General features: G+C 46.4%; 1 protein-coding gene across 3 annotated transcripts in view; it reads right to left on the bottom strand.

Annotated features, from left to right (window-relative positions):
• The window catches only part of ABAT (4-aminobutyrate aminotransferase), a 152783-nt gene that overhangs the window by 73172 nt on the left and 56720 nt on the right, over window positions 1-22891 (bottom strand). For all 3 annotated transcript variants that reach the window (XM_054041963.1, XM_054041962.1, XM_054041964.1), the window contains exon 2: window positions 20181-20313. In XM_054041963.1, the coding sequence (XP_053897938.1) occupies window positions 20181-20250 (70 nt within the window). In that variant the 5' untranslated portion in view covers window positions 20251-20313. The remainder of the gene's footprint in view (window positions 1-20180; window positions 20314-22891) is intronic.

The raw sequence follows: 22891 nt of genomic DNA, 5'->3' as shown, positions 1-22891 counted from the left end.
GGACTGGTGGGACCGCATAGTGCTGCAGGTCTGGGATGAATCCCAGTGGCTGCGAAACTTTCGCATGCGTAAGGGAACTTTCCTTGAACTTTGTGAGTTGCTGCCCCCTGCCCTGAAGCGCAATGACACCCGGATGCGAGCAGAAGCTGTCCAGAAGCGAGTGGCCATAGCCCTCTGGAAGCTTGCAATGCCAGACAGCAACCGGTCAGTCGCGAACCACTTTGGCGTGGGCAAATGTACTGTGGGGATTGTTGTGATGCAAGTAGCCAAGGCAATCGTTGATGTACTGCTGTCAAAGGTAGTGACCCTGGGAAACGTGGAGGTGATCATAGATGGCTTCGCAGCGATGGGATTCCCAAACTGCGGTGGGGCCATAGATGGAACTCACATCCCTATCCTGGCACTGGACCACCAGGCCAGCCAGTACATTAACAGAAAGGGCTACTTTTCCATGGTGCTGCAAGCACTGGTGGACCACAGGGGACGTTTTACGAACATCTACGTTGGATGGCCGGGCAAGGTTCATGACGCTCATGTTTTCAGGAACTCTGGTCTGTTTAGACGGCTGCAGGAAGGTACTTACTTCCCGGACCACAAAATAACTCTTGGGGATGTGGAGATGCCTATAGTCATCCTCGGGGACCCAGCCTACCCGCTAATGCCCTGGCTCATGAAGCCCTATACTGGCGCCCTGGACAGTGAAAAAGAACTCTTCAACTACCGGCTGAGCAAGTGCAGAATGGTGGTGGAGTGTGCTTTTGGCCGTCTCAAGGGGAGATGGAGAAGCTTACAGACTCGCTGTGATCTCAGCAAAACCAATATCCCCATTGTTATAGCAGCTTGCTGTGTGCTCCACAATCTCTGTGAGAGCAAGGGGGAGACCTTTATGGCGGGGTGGGAGGTTGAGGCAAATAGCCTGGCTTCTGATTACGCCCAGCCAGACAGCCGGGTGATTAGAAGAGCCCAGCGGGACGCGCTGTGCATCCGGGAGGCTTTGAAAGCTAGGTTCCTGAGTGAGCAGGGTAACCTGTGACTTTTAAGTTTGTGTACAGAGAAGCTGAACCTGCCCCCGTTTCTTTACCCAGTTAATGTTGACTATCCTCTCCAGTTACATACCCCCTTCACCCCCTTCCAACACACGTTTAGAAATAAAATCACTTCTACTTTGTTAATGAACACCGTTTTCTTTATTACTGTTTTCGCGGGAATGTTTTAAACCTGGGACGCAGACTGTGGTGGGGAGCGGGTGTAGTGTAGTGACGCAAATGACGCTTCTAAACTCCAGGATTGACAGGCTCCGCAGTGGTGGACTGGTTGTTTCAACGGAGCCTGTCACCCCTCCTGATCGGGACTGTGTGTATGGGGGGGCTATGTGACTTTGTGGCAGGGGGAGGACGGTTACAGATCCCCTGCTGCGTGGCTCTGTGATCCAGGATAAGGACCGCCGCATAAGATCTGTAACTGCCCTCCCCCGCCACAAAGTCACAGAGCAACCCACCCCCCACCACAGAACATGAAAACCACCTCCCAGACTGACCAGGGTAACTAGTGACCGCACTGTGTATGTGCCCTGCTGCTGGATATGCCCCCGCCTATGTACCCTGCTAAAGGTGACTGTCCTGTCCAATTACCAACCCCCTTCTCCCCCCTCCTCCAAAAGAACATGATGGAAAGTAATTAACAGAAACGTATTTTTTATTAGCAACTACACATGAAACTGGGAGGTGAAACTTGGACGGGGGCTTGTGTGAGGCGGGAAGGAAAGAACTTGTCAAATTTTGGGGAATGAGAGCCTTCTACTACTAGAGCTGTCTGCAGGGGTGGAGTGAGAGTTTGCACGGACTCTGCCGCCTCTCCTTCTTTTCACTTTGGGTGAGGGGGGTATGGGACTTGGTGGCGGGGGAGGGCGGTTACAGATAGACTGCAGCGGGGCTCTGTCCTCCTGCCTCCGTTCCTGCAGAACATCCACAAGGCGCCGGAGCGTGTCCGTTTGCTCCCTCATTAGTCCAAGCAGCGTTTGAGTCGCCTGCTGGTCTTCCTGCCGCCACCTCTCCTCCTGTTTCATGTGTGCTTGGTGCATTTGGGACAAGTTCTCCCGCCACTGGGTCTGCTGTGCTGCCTGGGCTCGGGAGCAGCCCATAAGTTCCGAGAACATGTCCTCCCGTGTCCTCTTCTTCCTACGCCTAATCTGCGCTAGCCTCTGGGAGTGTGATGCCAGGCTAGGTTGTGAGACAGTCGCAGATGTGGCTGTGGGAATGGGAAAAAGGGAGTGAATTCCTCAGAAAGATAAATGTAGTTGTGAACAATGAACATAGTCTTTCTCTGTGAACAAGACCATGCACAGCACCTATCACATGCGCATTCAGGGCAAGGTCGAATTCTCGGCCTTCGCATTCAGTGCCTGGGGTCTTGCACTGCAGATCTGAGAAGCGGGGCAGGACACCGGAATTTGTGTAGCAGGCAGACATGGTAAGCCGTAGACTTGTGGCCGCTTAAAACTTTAATAGTAGCACTGGCCTCCTTTCACATTGAAAGCAATGCCAGTCCCTGCTGCCAGCAATCCGGCAAGCAGGAACTCTGCCCCGTCCCACCCCCTCGCGGCTGTCCCCGGGAAAGATCCCTGTATGCTGCCCCTCTCACGCCTCCACCGCGTGGCTGCAAACCAGCGGTTACAGTTCAGTAAAGGAACGGGCAAGCAGTCCCAACAGTAACATTCCCCTACCTAATTCAAAGCAGGTCACCATGAGCGACATCACCCTGATGAGGATCTCAGACAGTGAGAAAGAAAGAATGCTTCGGGAAAGCCTCCAAAGACCAGGGCTGTATGCCGCCCTGCTCTGCAGGGCAATGATCCCGGAGTATTTGCTTGTCTCATGGCGCGGAAACGTTTCCTACTACGGAGGACCCAATAAGGCCGCTCTCCCCAGGAACCTGATGCAAAGGCTTTCCAATTACCTCCAGGAGAGCTTCCTCGAGATGTCCCAGGAGGATTTCTGCTCTATCCCCGGACATATAGACCGCATTTTACTGTAGCTGCACTGGCAGGGACTAAACAGTAGAGCGGCTTGGGCAGAACAATCATGCTAAACCGGACATTGTTAGATTTTTTTTCAATAGTTGCACTGCCCAGGACTGAAACGTTAAGCGCCTAGGGCAAACTAATCATGAGAAACCCATTTTTGTTATTCTTAATATTCCTGCTCTGTTAAAAATAAATGTTTAGATGTTTACAACACTTACTGGCTGATCCTTCCCCAGATTCTGTGTCCGGGTTAACGGCTGGGGACGGTTGGTAGGGGATCTCTGTAAGGGTGATGAAGAGATCCTGGCTGTCGGGGAAATCAGCGTTGTAAGCGCTGTCGACTGCCTCGTCCTTCTCATCTCCTTCCTCATCTTCCCCGTCCGCTAACATGTCCGAGGAACCGGCAATGGACAATATCCCATCCTCAGAGTTCACGGTCACTGGTGGGATAGTGGTGGCGGCCGCACCTAGGATGGAATGCAGTGCCTCGTAGAAACGGGATGTCTGGGGATGGGATCCGGAGCGTCCGTTTGCCTCTTTGGTCTTCTGGTAGCCTTGTCTCAGCTCCTTGATTTTCACGCGGCACTGCGTTGCAACCCGGCTGTATCCTCTCTCTGACATGTCTTTAGAGATCTTCTCGTAGATCTTTGCATTCCGTCTTTTGGATCGCAGCTCGGAAAGCACGGACTCATCGCCCCACACAGCGATCAGATCCAAGACTTCCCGATCAGTCCATGCTGGGGCCCTTTTTCTATTCTGAGATTGCACGGCCATCACTGCTGGAGAGCTCTGCATCGTTGCCAGTGCTGCTGAGCTCGCCACGACGTCCAAACAGGAAATGAGATTCAAACTGGCTAGACAGGAAAAGGAATTCAAATTTTCCCGGGGCTTTTCCTGTGTGGCTGGTCAGAGCATCCGAGCTCGGACTGCTGTCCAGAGTGTCAACAGAGTGGTGCACTGTGGGATAGCTCCCGGAGCTATTAGTGTCGATTTCCATCCCCACCTAGCCTAATTCGACATGGCCATGTCGAATTTAGCGCTACTCCCCTCGTCGGGGAGGAGTACAGAAGTCGAATTTAAGAGACCTCTATGTCGAACTAAATAGCTTCGCGGTGTGGACGGGTGCAGGGTTAATTCGATGTAACGGCGCTAACTTCGACATAAATGCCTAGTGTAGACCAGGCCTCAGTTAGCTTCTTGACTTCCAAATTCAGGTTGGCAGCCACCCTCTTGAGCAGGCCTTGGCATAGGCGCCAACTTTTCCCAGCGCCGGTGGGTGCTCAAACCTCCGCCTCTTCCCTGAGAGCACTGCGTTCCCCCACTTCCCCCTCCCTCCTAGCCTTGCCACTGCGAAACAGCAGTTTTGCGGTGGCAAGCACTGGGAGCTAGGAGGAGAAGAGGAGCCGCAGCACGCTCAGGGGAGGAGGCGGAGGTGAGCTGGGGTGGGCAGCTGCCAGTGGGTGCAGAGTCGGCGCCTATGGGCCTTGGTGCTCCCTGAAGTTATTGGGGGGACTATTGGTTTGTCAGGGCTCTGCCACCACCTCATCCGGGGATGACGAGGACGAAGACGACTGCACCACTGGAGGGTGGAGAGCATCCCCTTCCTCAATTAGGGACTGCTCTGTGGCCTCCGGAGCCTCCCGCAAAGCTCCCGCATCTGACTCAGTACCACGCTCCGACTCCGAGGCCAGCTGCGCTGCGGGTGTCCAATGCAGCCTGGGAGGAGCGATAGGAGTAAGGTGCTGGTATAACAGGTACACCCCCACAGGTTCCAGCATTGCCACTGGGCAGGCCATTGCCCTTGACCCCATGCTGGTGCCGCAGGTGCCTTGGCAAGTTCCTGGCTGGGAGGCAATTCGCCCTTTACAGGGGAAGGGCTGAACTCCGACCTGGACCACTGCCTTTCTGGTGACCAGGGCGAGGCTGTCAAAGCCTGAGTCTGTCAACTGTCCCTCATCGGCACCAGTATGGAGAAGGCGAGGACCGGAGCCTGCCTGAAGAACAGTACCGGGACCCCGGCGACCAGTGCCATGACCAGGAATGATCCCATACTGGAGGGAACCGATGCCTGGGAGCAGCGTGAGGCGATGGTGATTGGCGCCTTGTCGATCCCTGGCGGGAGGACGTAAGCTACTGTGAGTATGGGGATCGGTGCTGTGACTCCAGAGTCCCGTGTCTTGGTGGGGACCATGGTATCAGAGATGTGGGCCTCCTGGCTGGAGACTGAGGCTGCAGTGCCAGGTTCCTGGACCATGGCAAAGGGGAATGACACCTGCGGTCCGGAGATGCTCCACTGCCTTCAGGGATGGGTGGCCCCATAACTGGCCTGGCCATCAGCACTGGTGTCTTGGCAGGACCCGCCGTGTGGCCAGGAGTCTGTGGTGCCGGTCGGCCTAACTGTTCTTTGCCTGCCGGGCCGCAGATGGTCTGCTACTGCTCCCGAGAGTTGGAGGCGGGTCCCTGGCTGGGCTAGGTGATCCAACCACAGCGGTATACCTGAGAGCCTCCATAATGGGCACGAGGCCTAACACAGGTCCTTTGCCCGAAGTTCCCTTCTTGCGCGGTGCCAGCGGACCAGTCGACTTAGACTGCTTCTTTGGTATGAGTGAGGGGGAATGGTGCCAGGCGGATTCTGGTGCCGTCAGTGCACTGCGTGGTGAAGCCAAAGTAGTGGGCATGGAGTCTGAGGCCTTGGCTACACTCGGGACTTCACAGCGCTGCCGCGAGCGCTGTGAAGCACGAGTGTAGTCGTGCCGCCAGCGCTATGAGAGAGCTCTTGCAGCGCTGTATGTACTCCACCTCTCCGAGGGGAGTAGCTTGCAGAGGTGCGAGGGAGCGTGCAGTGCTGCAGGCTCTGATTACACTGGCGCTTTACAGCGCTGTACTCGCTGCGCTCGGGGGGGGGGGGAGCGTTTTCACACCCCTGAGCGCAGCAAGTTGCAGCGCTGTACAGCACCAGTGTAGCCAAGGCCTTAGTGTGAGGGCTCTGATGTTGGGTCAGAGCAGCCTCCATGAGGAGAGCCCTCAATCAAATGTCCTGCTCTTTCTGAGTCTGGGGATGAAAGTTTTTGCAGATCCGACCCTCATCTTTTCTATGAGATTCCCCCAGACCCTTTAAACAGCTATCATGAGGGTCACTGATGGGCATTAGCTGGCTACACTCAAAACATGGCTTGAAGCCTGGGGAACAGGGCATGCCTCGCTCTGGGATAAAGTCCCAGTTGGGACTCTAACTACTAAACTACTACTGAAACATGTAACAACTAACTAGTTACTCAACTAAACAAAGGAGAATGATCTAAACAATGAAGAGCTGCTAATGCTCTTGCAATGCAAGACCAGGCGCTCCAACCAACAGTCACAGGCGGAAAGAAGCAACTGAGAGGGTATACGGCCGGTATGAGCGCAGCACTCCAGAGGGCCCCATAGCCAACCCTACGGATATCGCTAAGGCAGAAATCTCCGACAACTGTGCATGTGGGCGCACGCACACCTAGAATGGAATCGACATAAGCAAGCACTCGAAAAATAAAGAAAAGTTTTAGGAGTATTTTTTAAATATAGAAGGGTCAGACTCTGACACCCTTTGCCACATTAAAAGCATCATGAGTCATGCGTGGCCCTGCTGACTTCAATGAGACTACTCGTATAGTGAGGCACTAGCCAATCTGTTAAGTATTGTAATCTGGCCCTTAATAATAATATTCATCTGAAAACTTTTCTATTAATTTCAGCCAGACTCTCCAAGTAAATGTACTCATTCTGAAGGCCATTCAAGGTTTGCTACCTAGTTTAACAATCAAATCATGCTCAGAAAAAAACATATGTATGCTTCCTTAAGGACAGACACATTACCACTACCCCAGTAACACACTCCCCACTTGCAAAATGGGGACAATATTTACCTGTCCCCGTCCTGGGTGGCGGAGATTTGTAAAGCACCCCGAAAAGACTGAGAGCTAAGTATTCTATCCGTCCCTTGGATTTATTTTTTTATTTATAATTGTTTAATAAAAAAAAAATCTAATGTCAACTCCATGGGCAAATTCTGTTCTGGATGGTGCATCAAAGGAAACAGAAGGTGTTTCCCAGTGTATCCTCCTCAACATAAATCCCACCAGCCAGGACAAGTGCTAAACTGTGGGGAAGCTATCTGGGGTATTCTCTGCTGCTCCCCTGGCTAGTGGTTTTCACAGCAGAAGTCACTAAGGATTCATTTCTTTCAGCAGCTAGATTCATTGCATAGTAAAATTGATCTACATTGGACAGCTTTTCAGAGATTCTGAGCACTTCTGAGAAATCAGGCCATATACTGAAGAAAACAGACTGGGTGCAGATTAAGAACACCTTTCAAGAACACTCACATCAAAAACAATAATCCATAGGTAACTGTGCATATGCGGGCGCGCACACACACACACACACACTCTCTCTCTCTCTCTCTCTCTCTGAAGGGATCAGTTTAGGGGGGGGAAAAAAGGTAAATTACAGCATTCCAAGGAATACTGAATAGAAAAACAATAAAATACTCAGCAGAGCAGCAAAGAGCTAAACAAGCGTCATTCCCACCCCTTTTTGTTGTTGGTATTTATGCAAAAGTTTCTGTGAACTAGATATTTGCTAAGGGCACAAGGACACATAATAGTACTTTAAAAACAAACAACTGTCCTGTGCAGTGCTGTATAAATTTACATTGCCTTAGCTCATTGTGTGAATAAACTAAATCTCTGGTACACAGTGCAGGAATTATTCAACTGATCTGAAAACATTACTGCTCCCCAGTTAACATAATCGTCTTTGTGCCTTAAAGGTGATTTCATCAAATTACAAATGTTGATCAATTTGTGGAACAGATTTTTTTTTTTTTTTTTTTTAATAAAATCTGTTCAGGAGCAGTTTATCCAAACTATCTTAATTTTCAGTAACTGCCAGTGATCCTGAGCCATTTGAAAATGAGAGACGCAAATATCAATTTTCTCCATTTGTTTGCTGTTGTCTGCAATATATTACACTTCATTTTCCACCAAAGGCAAAATAACTTTTAGGCTGTTTCACAGATATAGTATACAAATACATTTTTTACTACTTTTCTAAACAAGATGCCTACATATCTAGTTAACAGAGCACCTGAATTTATGAGAACTTGTGTAACGGCAGATCTGATTTATTACTCTCTACTATTTCAGAAGGAATCTCTCCCCTTCTCCTTATTTCACCCCCCCCCCCTTTGAAATTGAGAAGCTTTGCCATACACAACACAAGAGATGCATGTTTCACCAGATCAAAGGATCTGAAGAGAATTCCCTTCTCTTCTTGGGTTGAAAACTGAAGAGATGTCCAGTCGGGAGGGGGGACCTAACAAAGCCTTTGGTGAATTAGTCCCAGTTTGGCTTCAGACAGATATATTTTCTGACTATCAATACCTGTAAATTTGTTTTAACCTCTGGCCACTTTGAGCAAGTGCTGGGCAGATTATGAATGCACAGTAGCTCAGACATATTCTAGCAGTGCCAAGAATAGATATATTCTTTCAGCCTTGCAGTATTCCATTTACCCACCTACATGGGCATGTATTTTTGTTAAAAAAGGGAAATAAACAAAATTTTTAACTAAAGTAAATCATTAGTCTGTGCAAATATACTTTCATGGCAATTCTGAAAGGTTGATTTGCTGATCTCCTGTGTCTCATCTGAATATCATCATAGTCAAGTACTAGAATAAATTTGCATAGGGAAATAAATAAAGAGCTCTCATTTTAACAACTAGGAAACAGATTAAACTATTGTCAAGATGGCTCAGAATAGCACATTTGCATATGGCTCAGGTCAAATCCTACAACAAGACCTGGGGACAGATGCTCAACTCATGTAAATGGTCAAAACTCCATTGAAGTCAATGAAACTGTGACAATTTACACCTGCTGAGGAATCTCCCTCCAAGCTAGTCTGACACAGAACTGTTGTACTGAAAGAAGAGATACTGATGCTGCACTGTTAAAGGTGATGTCTTTCAGATGTGTTAAATCCAGGTCCCTTCTGAAGGACACTGGCCAGACAAAATTTAAGGAGCCCAGGTCACTTTGTAAGAGAGTAAGAGAGAAAAATTTTCTGCACAAACAAACATTCCCACACATATCCAAAAAGGTGTCCGTTATTCCTGAGCGCATAATGGTTTACACATTGACCCACATATTCCCAGCTTTATCATTATCTAAATTGTTACAGAATGTTGGGATGAAAAGATCCACATAAACGCAAATAGACTAAGCAAAAACAAGATAAGTTCTAGGAATTTTATGGCTTGTTGGAACCCTGTCCAACATACTGAGCCAAAGTCTTTGCTCTCTGTAACTGGTCTTATATCCAAGTGAGTCAGGACCTATCAGATAATTACTTGTTATGTTTAATGTTATGGTTATTTTTAATGAACCTTTGTACTATATATCCAAACAAGAGACACTTGCACACTGAGATTATAACCAGACAGATCCTGAACTACATTTCCCAACAAGTCTGATATTTTAATATTAATGTACCTGCAAAAGGAAAGCAACAGGAGTGCTGGAGTTGCTCTGAAAATCAGGCACATAAAATGGAAGTGACCTATCTCTGGGCACCAGATTTTGAAAAATGTGGCCTTTGTCCTTAAAAGGTAACTGTAATTGCATGGTTGAAAAAAAAATACAGTTTTAGGTGTTTCCTGCTCACAACTGATTATTAATACTGTCTTTATTATTATAGGATGCTCAAACATGTGAAATGTCACTGGGGTTATGTTACAGCCTTACTCCTCAGAACTAGAAAGCATTAGTGTCTGAAACCCTCAACAATCCCATGTACTTTGCATACTTATGCTGACCATTTGCCAGTAGCAGACTAAGGCTAGGTCTACACTACCCGCCTGAATCGGCGGGTAGAAATCGACCTCTCGGGGATCGATTTATCGCGTCCCATCGGGACGCCACAATCGATCTCCGAATCGACGCTCTTACTCCACCAGCGGAGGTGGGAGTAAGCGCCGTCGACGGGACGCCGCAGAGGTCGATTTTGCCGCCGTCCTCACAGCGGGGTAAGTCGGCTGCGATAGGTCGAATTCAGCTACGCTATTCGCGTATCTTAAATCGACCCCCCCCCCCCGGTAGTGTAGATGTAGCCTAAGTGCTTGTCTACATGGGAAGTTTTACCATTTATACTGATGTTGTTACACCAGTATAACCGCCTGTGTGGACACTATTATCCTGGTCTAAGAGTGGCTTTTTTGGTTTAGTTTAAACTTCTCCAAAGGTGATATAAGATGAACAAATAAACAAAGAAAGAAAGAAAGAAAGAAAGAAAGAAAAGACCACTCTTAGACCAGGATAAGAGTGGCTGTGCAGTGGCATACTGGTGAGTTAAATTCACAGTTTAGTTTAGTGTAATTTTCTTGAGTAAACAAGGCCTAACTTGTAGCAGGGTTTGTAAATTTCATCCAATGGGCCAAATTCATTCACTGACTTTTGTAAAATGAGTAGGAAATGTCTTGATGGGCAAAAGAGGTACTTTCTTACACTGTGTTAGCTTACCATGATTGTAAAGCCATCTGTACGCTTGTTATGATGCAGGCTATGTCTCTGAAGTTGTTAGCTGTTCCTGTTATAGCTGTAGGTATTTAGTCTGAAGTGTTAGCCTGTGAACAAGCATTAAGAGGGCTTTTCAATCGTGTTTGGCTAACATAACATGAAAGCACCCTTTCTGCCTGTCAGACAGGGCCTTGGAGATCCTCAGATGAAAGATGCTATGTAAATATAAGTATTATTACTAATATACTACACCTCTACCTCGATATAACGCTGTCCTCGGGAGCCAAAAAAATCTTACCGCATTATAGGTGAAACTGCGTTATATTGAACTTGCTTTGATCCACCGGAGTGTGCAGCCACGCCCCCCCAGAGCACTGCTTTACCGTGTTATATCCGAATTTGTGTTATATCGGGTCGCATTATATCGGGGTAGAGATGTATATAATTTGTAGAGAATTTTCTAGCAGCAAAACAATCTGCAGTTTAAAGACTATTAAGTTAAATTCCACCCTTCCTACTGCTGGCTTTTCAAACTTCTACAGAGCCCATTTATTTTGCTGTTAAATATGTCAGCAACATTAACAAATAAGTACAATGCAACATTTACTATAACAGGGATGGCATCATTTGCTTTAGGACAGAAAAGGGTAGTTTTCTGCTCTCTTTTTCTATTTGCCACCATCACCCACCAGCCTTCTCTCTCGGCATTTCTAATAATCATACTTAGGCTTGAAAGGATTAGACTTTTATCGGTAAATGTTGATAAACATAGATTTCACTGTATACACACAAACCGACAAAAGATTATTTCCATCAATAATCAAATAATCAAAATTTATAGATAAGCAAAGTAAGAAAAGGGCTACTTGAAAACTTTAAATTAGAGTTTGATTTAAGGCTATGTATGTACTTTGTATATTTGAACACACGATGTGGACAATTTGTGTTTTAATGGTTAAAGCTTGAACTTTTTGATTCTCAATAATCTCCCCCCCCAATTCCCCATGACTGCGAAAATTTAAATAGATAAAAATTGCTTAATAAACTGATATTTTCCATCAAAAGCAACAAAATAAAAATCATGTTCTACCAAGTGTAACAATACTTCACATTACTATAGAAACTTCCAGCCAAAGATCTCAGACATTAATTAACAGGTTCATCCTTTTAATAGCCCTGCAGTGTCATCAGCAGTGCCGCTCCTTGTGCTCCAGGCTTGTGGTTACATGTCTCCATGGTAAAAGGGCAGCAGCGATGGAAGGAGCTGTGCTTAGTATAGGCCTGCAGAAGGAGTGCTTACCCCTGAAAGGCCAAGAGGAGGATGGGTGTAAACACCACGGTTCAATTCTGGTCTCTCAGAATGTAAATCAGCAGTAACTTCACTGAAGGCAGTGGAGTTAAACCAGTGTAATCAAGAGGAAAAACCAATTCAAGGAAGGAGGAGAGAAAACAGGGTGTGGGAATAAAAACTTACATTTAGGAATCCTCATCCTTCCCTAGGGTGACCAGATGTCCCTATTTTATAGGACAGTCCCAATATTTGGGCCTTTTTCTTATATAGAGGCCTATTATCCCTCACCCCTGTCCCGATTTTTCACACTTGCTATCTGGTCACACTATCCTTCCCTCTGCAAAGCACGGAGAGTGAGAGCTCCTTTTCCCCAAAGAAGGCAGACTTTCTGCATTGCCACATGATAGCAGTAATACTGCATATCATAACAACACATGCAGATCTAATACTGCAATATTCACTGTCCTACTTCATTGTGTTCGATTAAAAAAAAACAGTTAGGAGCTGGAAGGCTGCAAGCCTATACAAGAACGATTTTGATTTTCCAAGCTCTCTCTTTCAGCTGCTGGAAGCAGAATCTATTACTAAGGGATCTTGACAGGGAGATGTAATAGGCCAGGCTAGCATGAGCTGCTTGGAGAGCGAACACTGTTATGGCATCACACCCTGCAAACTGAGACTGTTTATACAGAATGGTACAGTGTAACATTAGAAGCCAATAAGTGCAACAAATTCCATATGAAGTGGCTTGTGCTTTGGTACCCCGTCCCCCACTCAGGGCTAGCTAGGAATAGGGAAAGAATTCCCCACCACAGAGAAACACAGAGACCTGATACAAACAGGCTGTACAGTGGAAATGCTCGCCCCAAAGAGCAAGGCAACAGCAGGTGCCAGGCCATGACAAACATGAGAAAGAGAGGGCCATGATGAGTGGACAGCTGCTCATGAAACGTATGTAGTATCAGGGAGGACTATAATGCTCCAAACACCCTGGAGAGCAATGGGAGCCACAGTCATGACTATGTCCTTTCACACACTGAACTGGACACAAAACAGAGCAGCTCTATACAGAACTGCTCTAACCAAAATCACCTCCCCCGCCCCAAGAAGAATGAACTACTAGAATCTGTCTCAAGATACGAGAGAAACAGGGTGCACAATGTAAACTGTCCCCTAGAAGGTAAAAGGGACAAAACCCCTAGACTGGAAAAGGCAGAGAGCCTGTATATACCCAGGGATCCCAGACCCACTGCTCTCTCCTTCCCCTCCCTCCGCCCCTCCCCCTGTGAGAGTACAGATCACACTGTCCCAGGCCCTAATTTGTTCAGCATTTCACTTTAGGCACCTCCCTTACATCTATAAAAAACTAAAAGCAAACTTTGAAAGTGCAGGGTGGGGAAGGAAGAAGGGTGGCAAATATTAATATAGAGAAAAGAGTAGGACTGACAGTGAGGAATCTTCAGGGCTTTTCATTTTACAGTCCATCAAAGATCAATAGTATCTGAAAGCCCCACAACCTTTCACATGTTTATCCTCACAACATTCCTGTGAAGCAGGGAAGTGCCATAATTCCCATTTTAGTGCTGGGGCAATGGAGGCACAAGGAAAGGGACTTCCCCAAGGTCACACAGGCAGACTGTGGCTGAGCAGCAAAATGAACCCAGGTCTCTCAAGTCCCAGGCTAGTGCCCTACCACTGGATCATCCTGCCTCTCTACAACTGCTTTTTCAGTGTAAGACAGAGAGAGAGAGAGAGAGAGAGAGAGAGAGAGTGTGTGTGTGTCAGAAGACTGTGTTCATACCACAGTGAGTATATGCATCTGAGAGCACAGCAAAAACTCTGCCAGTGCTAGTGTGAAGTGGAACAAATATTTAGACTGAAGTTACCAATTCTGATCAATTTGCACTGTGTTGGACTGGTGACAGAAACAAAATTTTAATTTTATTAAGAATCTAAATCCCATGCAATCCAGAGAGGAAGAACCATCTAGAGCAGAGGTGGGCAAACTACGGCCTACGGGCCACATCCGGCCCACAGGACCCTCCTGCCTGGCCCCTGAGCTCCTGGCCTGGGAGGCTAGCCCCCGGCCTCTCCCCTGCTGTTTCCCCTCCCCCGCAACCTCAGCTCATCCCGCTGCCGGCGCAATGCACTGGGCAGCGGGGCTGTGAGCTCCTGGGGCAGCGCAGCTGCGAGCTCCTGGGGCATCGCAGCTGCAGAGCCAGGGCCTGACCCGGTGCTCCGTGCTGCGCGGTGGCGTGGCTGGCTCCAGCCGGGTGGCACGGCTGCCTGTCCTGGTGCTCTGGGCAGCGTGGCTGTAGCGCCACCAGCTGCCAGTGCTCCAGGCAGCGCAGTAAGGGGGCAGGGAGCAGGAGGGGTTGGATAGACGGCAGGGGAGTTCAGGGTAGTGGTTGGGGCGTGGGGGGGTGGCTAGGGGTCGGAGCGGTCAGAGGGCGGGGAACAGGGGGGTTGAATGGGGGCAGGTATCCCCAGGGGCAGTCAGGAAGGGGGGGGGGGTTGGATTGGGCGGCACAGGGCAGTCAGGGGCAGGGGTTCCGGGAGTGGTTGGATTGGGCGGCAGGAGGCAGTCAGGGGCAGGGGTTCTGGGAGTGGTTGGATGGGGCAGGTGTCCCGGGGAGGCAGTCAGGAATGAGAGGAGGGGTTGGATGGGATTGCGGGGTGCAGTCAGGGGCAGGAGTTCCTGGGGTGGTCAGGGGACAGGGAGGAAGGGGTGGTTGGATGGGGCAAGGGTACCAGGGGGCAGTCAGGAATGAGAGGAGGGGTTGGATGGGGTGGTGGGGGGCAGTCAGGACGGGGTTCCAGGAGCTGTCAGGGGACAGGGAAGAGCGGGAGTTGGATGGGACATGAGTCCCAGGGGGCGAGAAGCAGGAGGGGTTGGATAGGGGACGGGGGCTGGGCCATGCCACGCCTGACTCTTTGGGGAGGCACAGCCTTCCCTAACCGGCCCTCCATACAATTTCGGAAACCCAATGCAGCCCTCAGGCCAAAAAATTTGCCTGTCCCTGACCTAGAGTCACTATTGTTTCTGTAATATAAAAGCTCTCATACACAGATTTCCTGCAAGTTATTCTACTGATATCTCAGGAAACATTAAGACAGGATTACATATATTTCATACAAATCCACACATCCTGCGTACTCAGTCTATTTTGTTTAAGTTAAATCTGCCACCTTTTCATTTCTGGGATAGAAACTATTTTTAGGGACAGCCATCTTAAGATCAAGTAATCAAGAAAAATAAGGGGAGACTGGTTAAAAGTCCTTTTAAAAATAACAAAATATTTTAATGGGTGTTTTTATATAAATATTTTAGATACCAAAACAAACATTTAAAAGTTCAGCTTGCTTTTCAGATTAAAATGCAAAATCAAAGCCAACAGAATCAATCAGCTTGGACTGTGAACACACTAGTCAGTTCCCTTTCTGGTTCTTTTCTCATTGACTAGCACAGTCCTGCACACCCATTGCTCTGAAAACACTGCAGGGGACGTTTACATTAGAAATGGGCTCCCACCCCAGAGTCAGATCTTCACCCCTCCCTAAAGCTTTTGGGGAGTTAATATCTATCTTAGCTTAAATGCAACCATTTCTTTTCCCACTGACACAAGTTTCCTGAAAATTTTTTTGATTAATATTATGTTCTAGTGAAACTTTTCTCCCACACACTCTTCAACACTTAATTTTGGGGTTACTCATCTTTTTTACATTTGCCTGCTGCACTGAATTTCAGCTAATCAATTTCCCCATTTCTTCACACATACCCCTTTGTCAGATGACTGGTTTATTTCACTCTGATGGGCAACACAATGCAGACTCCCATACTTGTGCTTTTGAAGTCAGGAATAATCAAGCATAGCGATCCTTTTATTGAGAATACATTTGTTGTAGAGGCAAGCTGTACATAATTATTCTGCTCAATATGTGCTCGCAGCTGAAGCATGACAGCGCACAGCCACACAGATTTCTACCAGAGAACAGTCAATTTCTCCCCCCCCCTCAAACTTAAATTTTGTCTTTTAAATATTGAAATATACAAACATCCAACTTATTGGAAATCACTGTAATGGCTTTGATACCCATCTGAGAGCTTTAGGTTTTGCTGCAATTGAAAACCACGGCAATCTGTTATATTAATTTTGATGGAATAAATGAGCCCAAAGTGTCAAAGGAGTAAATATATGACCCTGTCACCGTCCAACATTAAAAAGAGTTTTAAACAAGGTTCCAGGTTTGGTACCATGGCAAACACACCATTAAAAATTCTTTTAACCTTTTATTAAAGATAAAGAAAAAAGGAAAAATTTAAAGCATCTGAAATATAAAATATTAAGTGAAGCTTTCTTTTTAACAACATCCCTTATTCCTTTTCCCTTTAGCTGGAGAGAATTTTTAGAAGGAATACTGCCCTATTTGACAGTCTTCTAGATAGTAATAACTGTCCTTTTTGAAGAAAAGAGAAGTTAGTTGAGATGGGCTGGAGCTGTTAAAATCTTATCCCATTTCCTAAGAGACAAAACAAGACACAAACACACAAGAGTGAAGAGAAAAGAACAGCAAAAATAGAAAACGCAGCTTCTATGCCTGATGTTAGTTCTCACTTGCAGCCTCACTGCTGGAGAAACACAGGCACAGCACACAGTCTTAGCAGCCACTCCGAGACTTGGCAAACTTGTACCAGCATTGGGCTGTTTAAGGCATTGCTGTTAGCTGCCTTTCTGGTCTAAGACTCACAGCAGTGTTGAAAAATATGCAGTCTTGGCCAGCTAAGCCAGATTCTTATTAAACAAAAAGCAAAAGAAGAGGGATAAGAAAGAGAAGAAATAAGTTAGGGAAAGAAAAAAAGACACACAAGTTGGAGGGGGGGGGGCGGAAGAGAGCATGTGATAGTGAGCACACACACCGGTGGAGGTGGCAATGTCATTTGGGTCCCTCTTTCTGGTCTGTTCTGGTCAGGACAACACTCAGGATTAGGACAGGAAGGCCCAATGATGGATCCTGAGAGACAGTGCAGGTGACAGCCATGATGGTGAAACTCACTCCTTCCTGTTGTTCTCTCTTTCAGTAAGCCAGTGCCCATGATCACCAATTTTCCTTCCAAAGTCTCTCTCTCTCTTTTTTTTTTTTAAAGGACCCCAAAAGGGAGTGATGGGTGGAATAGCACAGCCCCTCATTATTTTGTCCACCAGTTAGACCTAATTTCCAACATACCAATTTTGGTCTGTTAATTTCCAGTCCCACATTTCTCTTATTTATCAGACATGATATTAACATAGTCCTTGAGTTATATCAGTAAGTCTTTTTGTTTAGACAAGGGGTCGGCAACCTTTCAGAAGTGGTGTGCCGAGTCTTCATTCATTCACTTTAATGTAAGGTTTCGCGTGCTGGTAATACATTTTATAGAAGGTCTCTCTCTATAAGTCTATATATAATATAACTAAACTACTGTTGTATGTAAAGTAAACAAGGTTTTCAAAATGTTTAAGAAGCTTCATTTCTCAGCTCGCTGCCAACCTGGTGCTCAGGGTGGAGATGTGGGGGGTGCAAGAGTCAGGGCATGGGTTGTGGGGAGTGGGTATGTGTGGAGGGTGCAGGAGTCAGGGCAGAGGGCTGGGGGCATGTGAGGGGGTGCAGGAGTCAGGGCATGGGGTGTGGGAAGGGCTGGGTATGTGTTGAGGATGCAGGAGTCAGGGATGGGGTCGTGGGGGGATGCACGGAGCTGGGGTGCCAGGGGGGTGCAGGGGTCAGGGCAGCGGGCATGTGAGGGGGTGCAGGAGTCAGGGCATGGGCGGGAATGCAGGGGTGCAAGGCGGTGCAGGGGTCCGGGCAGAGGGCTGGGCTGGGATCAGGGGGGTGCTCCCAGCCCCCTGAGCAGCTCACAGCAGGGAGCTGGAGGGATACGCTCCGCTCATACCCTCCTTCCCCCTGCCTCTTCTCCGCCTCCTTAACGGTCTGAGCAGCGAGGGCGCTGGGGCTGCTCTTCTCCCATCCCTCGCAAGGGCCATCGGCGGCAGGGAGGGAGAAGAGGCGGGGCTCGACGCAGCACACTGGGGGAAGAGGCGGGGGAGAGGGAAGCTTGGCTGCTGGCGGAGCCTGCCGTACTGCAGCAGCCAGCAGGACCAAGCTTGCTTCTGCCCCCGCCAGAGAGAGCGGTAGGTGGGGGGCGGAGAAGAGTGGGCTGGGTTGGGCAGGATTTTTAATGGCACGCTGCTGCCTACCAGGGTTTGGCAGCGGGCTGAGCGGGACCCCGGCAGACAGCAGCGTGCCATTAAAAATTGGCTGGTGTGCCGTCTTTGGCACAAGTGCCATAGGTTGCCGACCCCTGGTTTAGACTAATTAGTCTGTGCCCCTTTTGTAACTTTTCCCATCAACATTTATTGTGACAAGTTATTCTGACATTTTATGAACTTTTATTCACTGTTCCCACAGTTAAGGTCACAACTGAAATAAATTTATGGCCCAATTATCAATAAAGCTCCGAGGGGCAGGTCTTTCTCTGTTCTGTACAGCACTGCATACTCTGAGTGCTTAATAATAATGGAAAAATCTATGGGAGAGGGTTTCAGTGGTAGCATACTCAAGAAGGTTTCCACATATTGTTCTCCAGAGAGGAGAGGTGTAACATCATGCTCCTGGGTATCTTGCAAACAGCAGGGATTAAACCTAGGATCTCTGCCTCTAACATGAGCCTGCTTCCACTGCCTGAGCTAAAAGACACCACTCTGTTAGCCAAGGATGTAGTAGGCTCATCAATCTCGATGTGGCCCAGTCACCACTAGAAGGGGACAGAGAACCACAAAAAGTGTGTGGGGTTACAGATGCTTGCCCCCAATCCTACTATACTCTTCAATCTCGGGGGATACATTCACAGCACAGAAGGATCATCTGCTCTTCCCTCTAACTCCATGGTGGGGCTTCTCCACACTCAAGGAAGTTCCCCAATGTAGAGGGAACACTTCTGACAAGTTGGTGGAGCCATTTACTGCAGATTTACTGCCATTTGTGGTGGATTGGCAAGGAAGACAGTCCAGTGCTCATCCACCGCATCCCACATCACACTCTCACCAAAGTGGATCCCCAGACCCAGGGACGGGTGGAAAATGCCATGGAGGTGGATGACCTACTACTCCAAACCCCTCAGCCCTCCCTCCCCCCCACTGCAATGTAATTATTGTCCTGGTTTGGGAAGCATAATTCCAAGAGACAAATGAGCTCAAAGCACTGATAGCCAATAAGGGCTTGGTTGCTCCAAGCACTTTTCTTTGTCCATTATTGACTGGATGATCCCTGATTTACACACCACAGACCATCAGTGCGTCACAGGCATGAATACAACTGTATTTTCCTGACTGCAGCATTGACCTGATGCATTCACATGATTACAAGAATAGACTGAGTATGTCAAGCAGAGGTCAGCTGCTCTCTGAAGTACAGCATTTGAAAGGAAGTCTATTCCTTCAGCATGAAGTTTAGTTTTTGAGTGGAGGTGAGGCTTCTTTGTTTGTCTGGGTTTTTTCACAGTGGGTTTAACATTTATTAGCAAAGAAGAAGCAGCCATTCAGTCCAAATTCTATTTGATATAAAACTGGATAAAACAGATGCAGATCTAAATTTTATACTGTTTTATCTATCATACAAAACCCAGCTCAATCTACACCATTAGAAAAGATCATGAGGGCCAAGGAGTTTAATATTTGCTTTGAAGAGATTGTAGGTTTAATATTTCTAAATAGTATACTAACATATAGAGCAGTATCCAAGCAAGAATTTTTTCATTATACACCTAGGATCAGATAATAGTTTGACACTTTATATAGCTCTTGCATGAAACAGATAGCTAACTGGTGCACTGTCAGAAAAGTAATGTGTTCTCAATAAGGGAGCTCTTACTAATGCAAAACTCCCACTGACTTCACTGAAGTAGGGAATGCAGGATCATACATAAAGTGCATAAAGAAAAAGAAATAATAAAGGCCACTGTTGATGGTTGATTTCTCATTTCCACACTGTTCAATGTCAGAAAGATGTCCCATAAAAGCAGAATTCAGTGTTTGAAAAAAGAAATTTGTTTCAGTTAGTAAAAATTCTATTGTAGCACAAAACAGCTTCCACTGCTTGCAGTCTTTAAGAACAACTGTTTCTGACATTTCTGGGCTATGACAGCAGCATTAGCTAATGCTGCTGAATGCAGCGGTAATTCTTCAAAATCTGGAGGATCGAAGACTATTAGACAAAACCTGGCAATAGTAAATTACATTGATAATATTTTACATAAGCATGAAGGGAATACTTACCACATGCAAATAGCTGACTTGTTCTCTGCAACAGAACTCCAGGCTGTCGACTGAGCAACATCAAGGCCATTTTACTCTTTCTTTAACCAGAAAAACCTCAAACTGGAGAGAGCACCTTATTCCAGCTGATGTTCTGAAAAAAAAAAAAAATGTATCTATGTTCCCGTTGATCTAGTCATCACGATTACCATTTCACGCATCCAAATGGAGAAAGCCAGAAAGGATGTCAAATACCGCGGGTTGCTGCTGGAGTCTAACGAGAGCGCAAGGACTGAGAACACAACCTATCCAAGGACGTCTTCTTCTCCAGGCAAATGACTCCGAGCCATCATCTATACCTTTTATCCCTAATAAAGGCTTACAAGTCCCATGGATGCCATACCAAATCTTACAATTTACATCAGCCACAGAGCTCATTATAGCAACATGGAACAAGATCAACAAGCCATAAGTTAACTGAGAGAAGGGGCTTTCCCTCACCCTTATTATTATTACAAGGTAAAAAAATTATTATTGTTACCTAGCTCTTATATAGCACTTTCATTAGTAGCTCTCAAAGCTCTTAAAAATGTCAGTATCATTATCGCCATGTTGCACATGGGGAAACGGAGGTACAGGCAGAGCAAGTGACTTGCCATGGTTACCCAGCAAACTAGTGACAGAACCAGAATTAATACTCAGGTCCTTCTAATTCCCAGTCCAGGCCTCCCTGTGGTATCTTCTATTCCTGTTGGCAACTTACAATTTGTGACCCTTGTGCTTCCAGGAATTGCAAATGCCAAGCAAGATACAAGATCCCCTTTATGTTATGAACTAAGGTTCACCATCTAACACTAAAAGGCACTTTTTGCACAAAAGATCATCTTTCATTTTACGTTCTCTCTCTGGCATGCTTTGTTGTGGAACTAGATTGATGAGGGCTTTAAAAATTGTTACTAGTCCATGGCTCTTAAAGAGATTTGTCATTTAGATTCATCATAAATTATGGGAAGTGGTTGTGACTATTTTTCCTTTTGACTTCACATAATAAAAAAACATCCAGAGAGATTCTGCAAAAGAAGCTACAAAGCCAAGATGAAGGAAAGGACATCAGGAAGGGCGAAGATGGGGGAGCAGAACAAATCCCCTGAAAACATTTAGTATCTTCTACAGATAGTTTAAAGACCAAATTCCATCACCAAAGCCATGGGTGCTTGTGATGCTGTATGATTAGAACATGACCATTTATATAATTAATATTAGGAGTACTTGTGGCACCTTAGAGACTAACAAATTTATTAGAGCATAAGCTTTCGTGGACTACAGCCCACTTCTTCGGATGCATATAGAGTGGAATAAATATTGAGGAGATACATATACACACATACAGAGAGCATAAACAGGTGGGAGTTGTCTTACCAACTCTGAGAGGCCAATTAAGAGAAAAAAAACTTTTGAAGTGATAATCAAGATAGCCCAGTACAGACAGTTTGATAAGAAGTGTGAGAATACTTACAAGGGGAGATAAATTCAATGTTTGTAATGGCTCAGCCATTCCCAGTCCTTATTCAATCCTGAGTTGATTGTGTCTAGTTTGCATATCAATTCCAGCTCAGCAGTCTCTCGTTGGAGTCTGTTTTTGAAGTTTTTCTGTTGTAATATAGCCACCCGCAGGTCTGTCATTGAATGACCAGACAGGTTAAAGTGTTCTCCCACTAGTTTTTGAGTATTATGATTCCTGTCAGATTTGTGTCCATTAATTCTGGACAACTGCAACAAATCTTGTACAAAGTAGTATCATGTGATGTGTTAGTGGGAAAGCTATGATTTGCTGAGTATGATTATCCTTTTGTATGCATGTATGAACTTTGGATCTAAAGTTATGAATATTGACTATGTACCAGTATTTCAAATGTGTTTGCTCCTGGGGTAACACCCACAAGATAGTTTACATCCAGTATAGCCAGCACAGTGTGAATGGACCATTCAAGTTGATGGCTCATTAAAGAACACTTAACTCTCACAATGGGACATAGAAGAAATTCATCCAGCATAGCGAGCCTTCCTGTGGATGCTTTAGCCAGAATATGGGTAATGGCTGCTCCTATGAGTCATCAAAGCATGCAAGGGCATGTGACCGTGGACTCCATCTTGTGCCTATAATTTCCCACAAACTAAGACTGAGAGAATTCCCTCCACATGGGAGACGGTATAGTAAAGGACTGTAGAAGTATATCCATTTTGCCTCTTTCCTGCTCTGATCTCTGAACTATGGACTTACACTAGCATACTAGCAAAAGAAGCATATTGACTGAAGACCTTCCAATTTTTTGGAAGTTACCAGAGTCTTTACAAGCCGGCAATCTGTAATATCACTGCTATAAACCTGATTCAAGTACTTTTCAATGATTGTTATGTATATGACTTCCTTAACCTTTTTAATTCTCTTCTTCTTTTCTCTTCTAAATAAACCTTTAGATATTAGATGCTAAAGATTGGCAACAGTGTGATTATTGGGTAAGATCTGAGTTATATACTGACCTGGCTATGTGGCTAATCTCTTGGGATTAGAGGACCCTGTATGTGATGGTTTTCAGCAACAACTCATCATAGAGTTCAGTGTCTGGGTGGTGAGACAAGGGCTGGAATGCCTAAGGAGGCTGCATTTCTGACTTCTTGCTAACCAGTGTGGTGAGACAGAAGTTTACTTTTGTTACTGGCTTGGTATACCA

Source organism: Malaclemys terrapin, chromosome 10, assembly GCF_027887155.1.
Source record: "Malaclemys terrapin pileata isolate rMalTer1 chromosome 10, rMalTer1.hap1, whole genome shotgun sequence".
Classification (NCBI taxonomy): Eukaryota; Metazoa; Chordata; order Testudines; family Emydidae; genus Malaclemys; species Malaclemys terrapin.
This window is presented reverse-complemented; position numbering and strand designations above follow the sequence as displayed.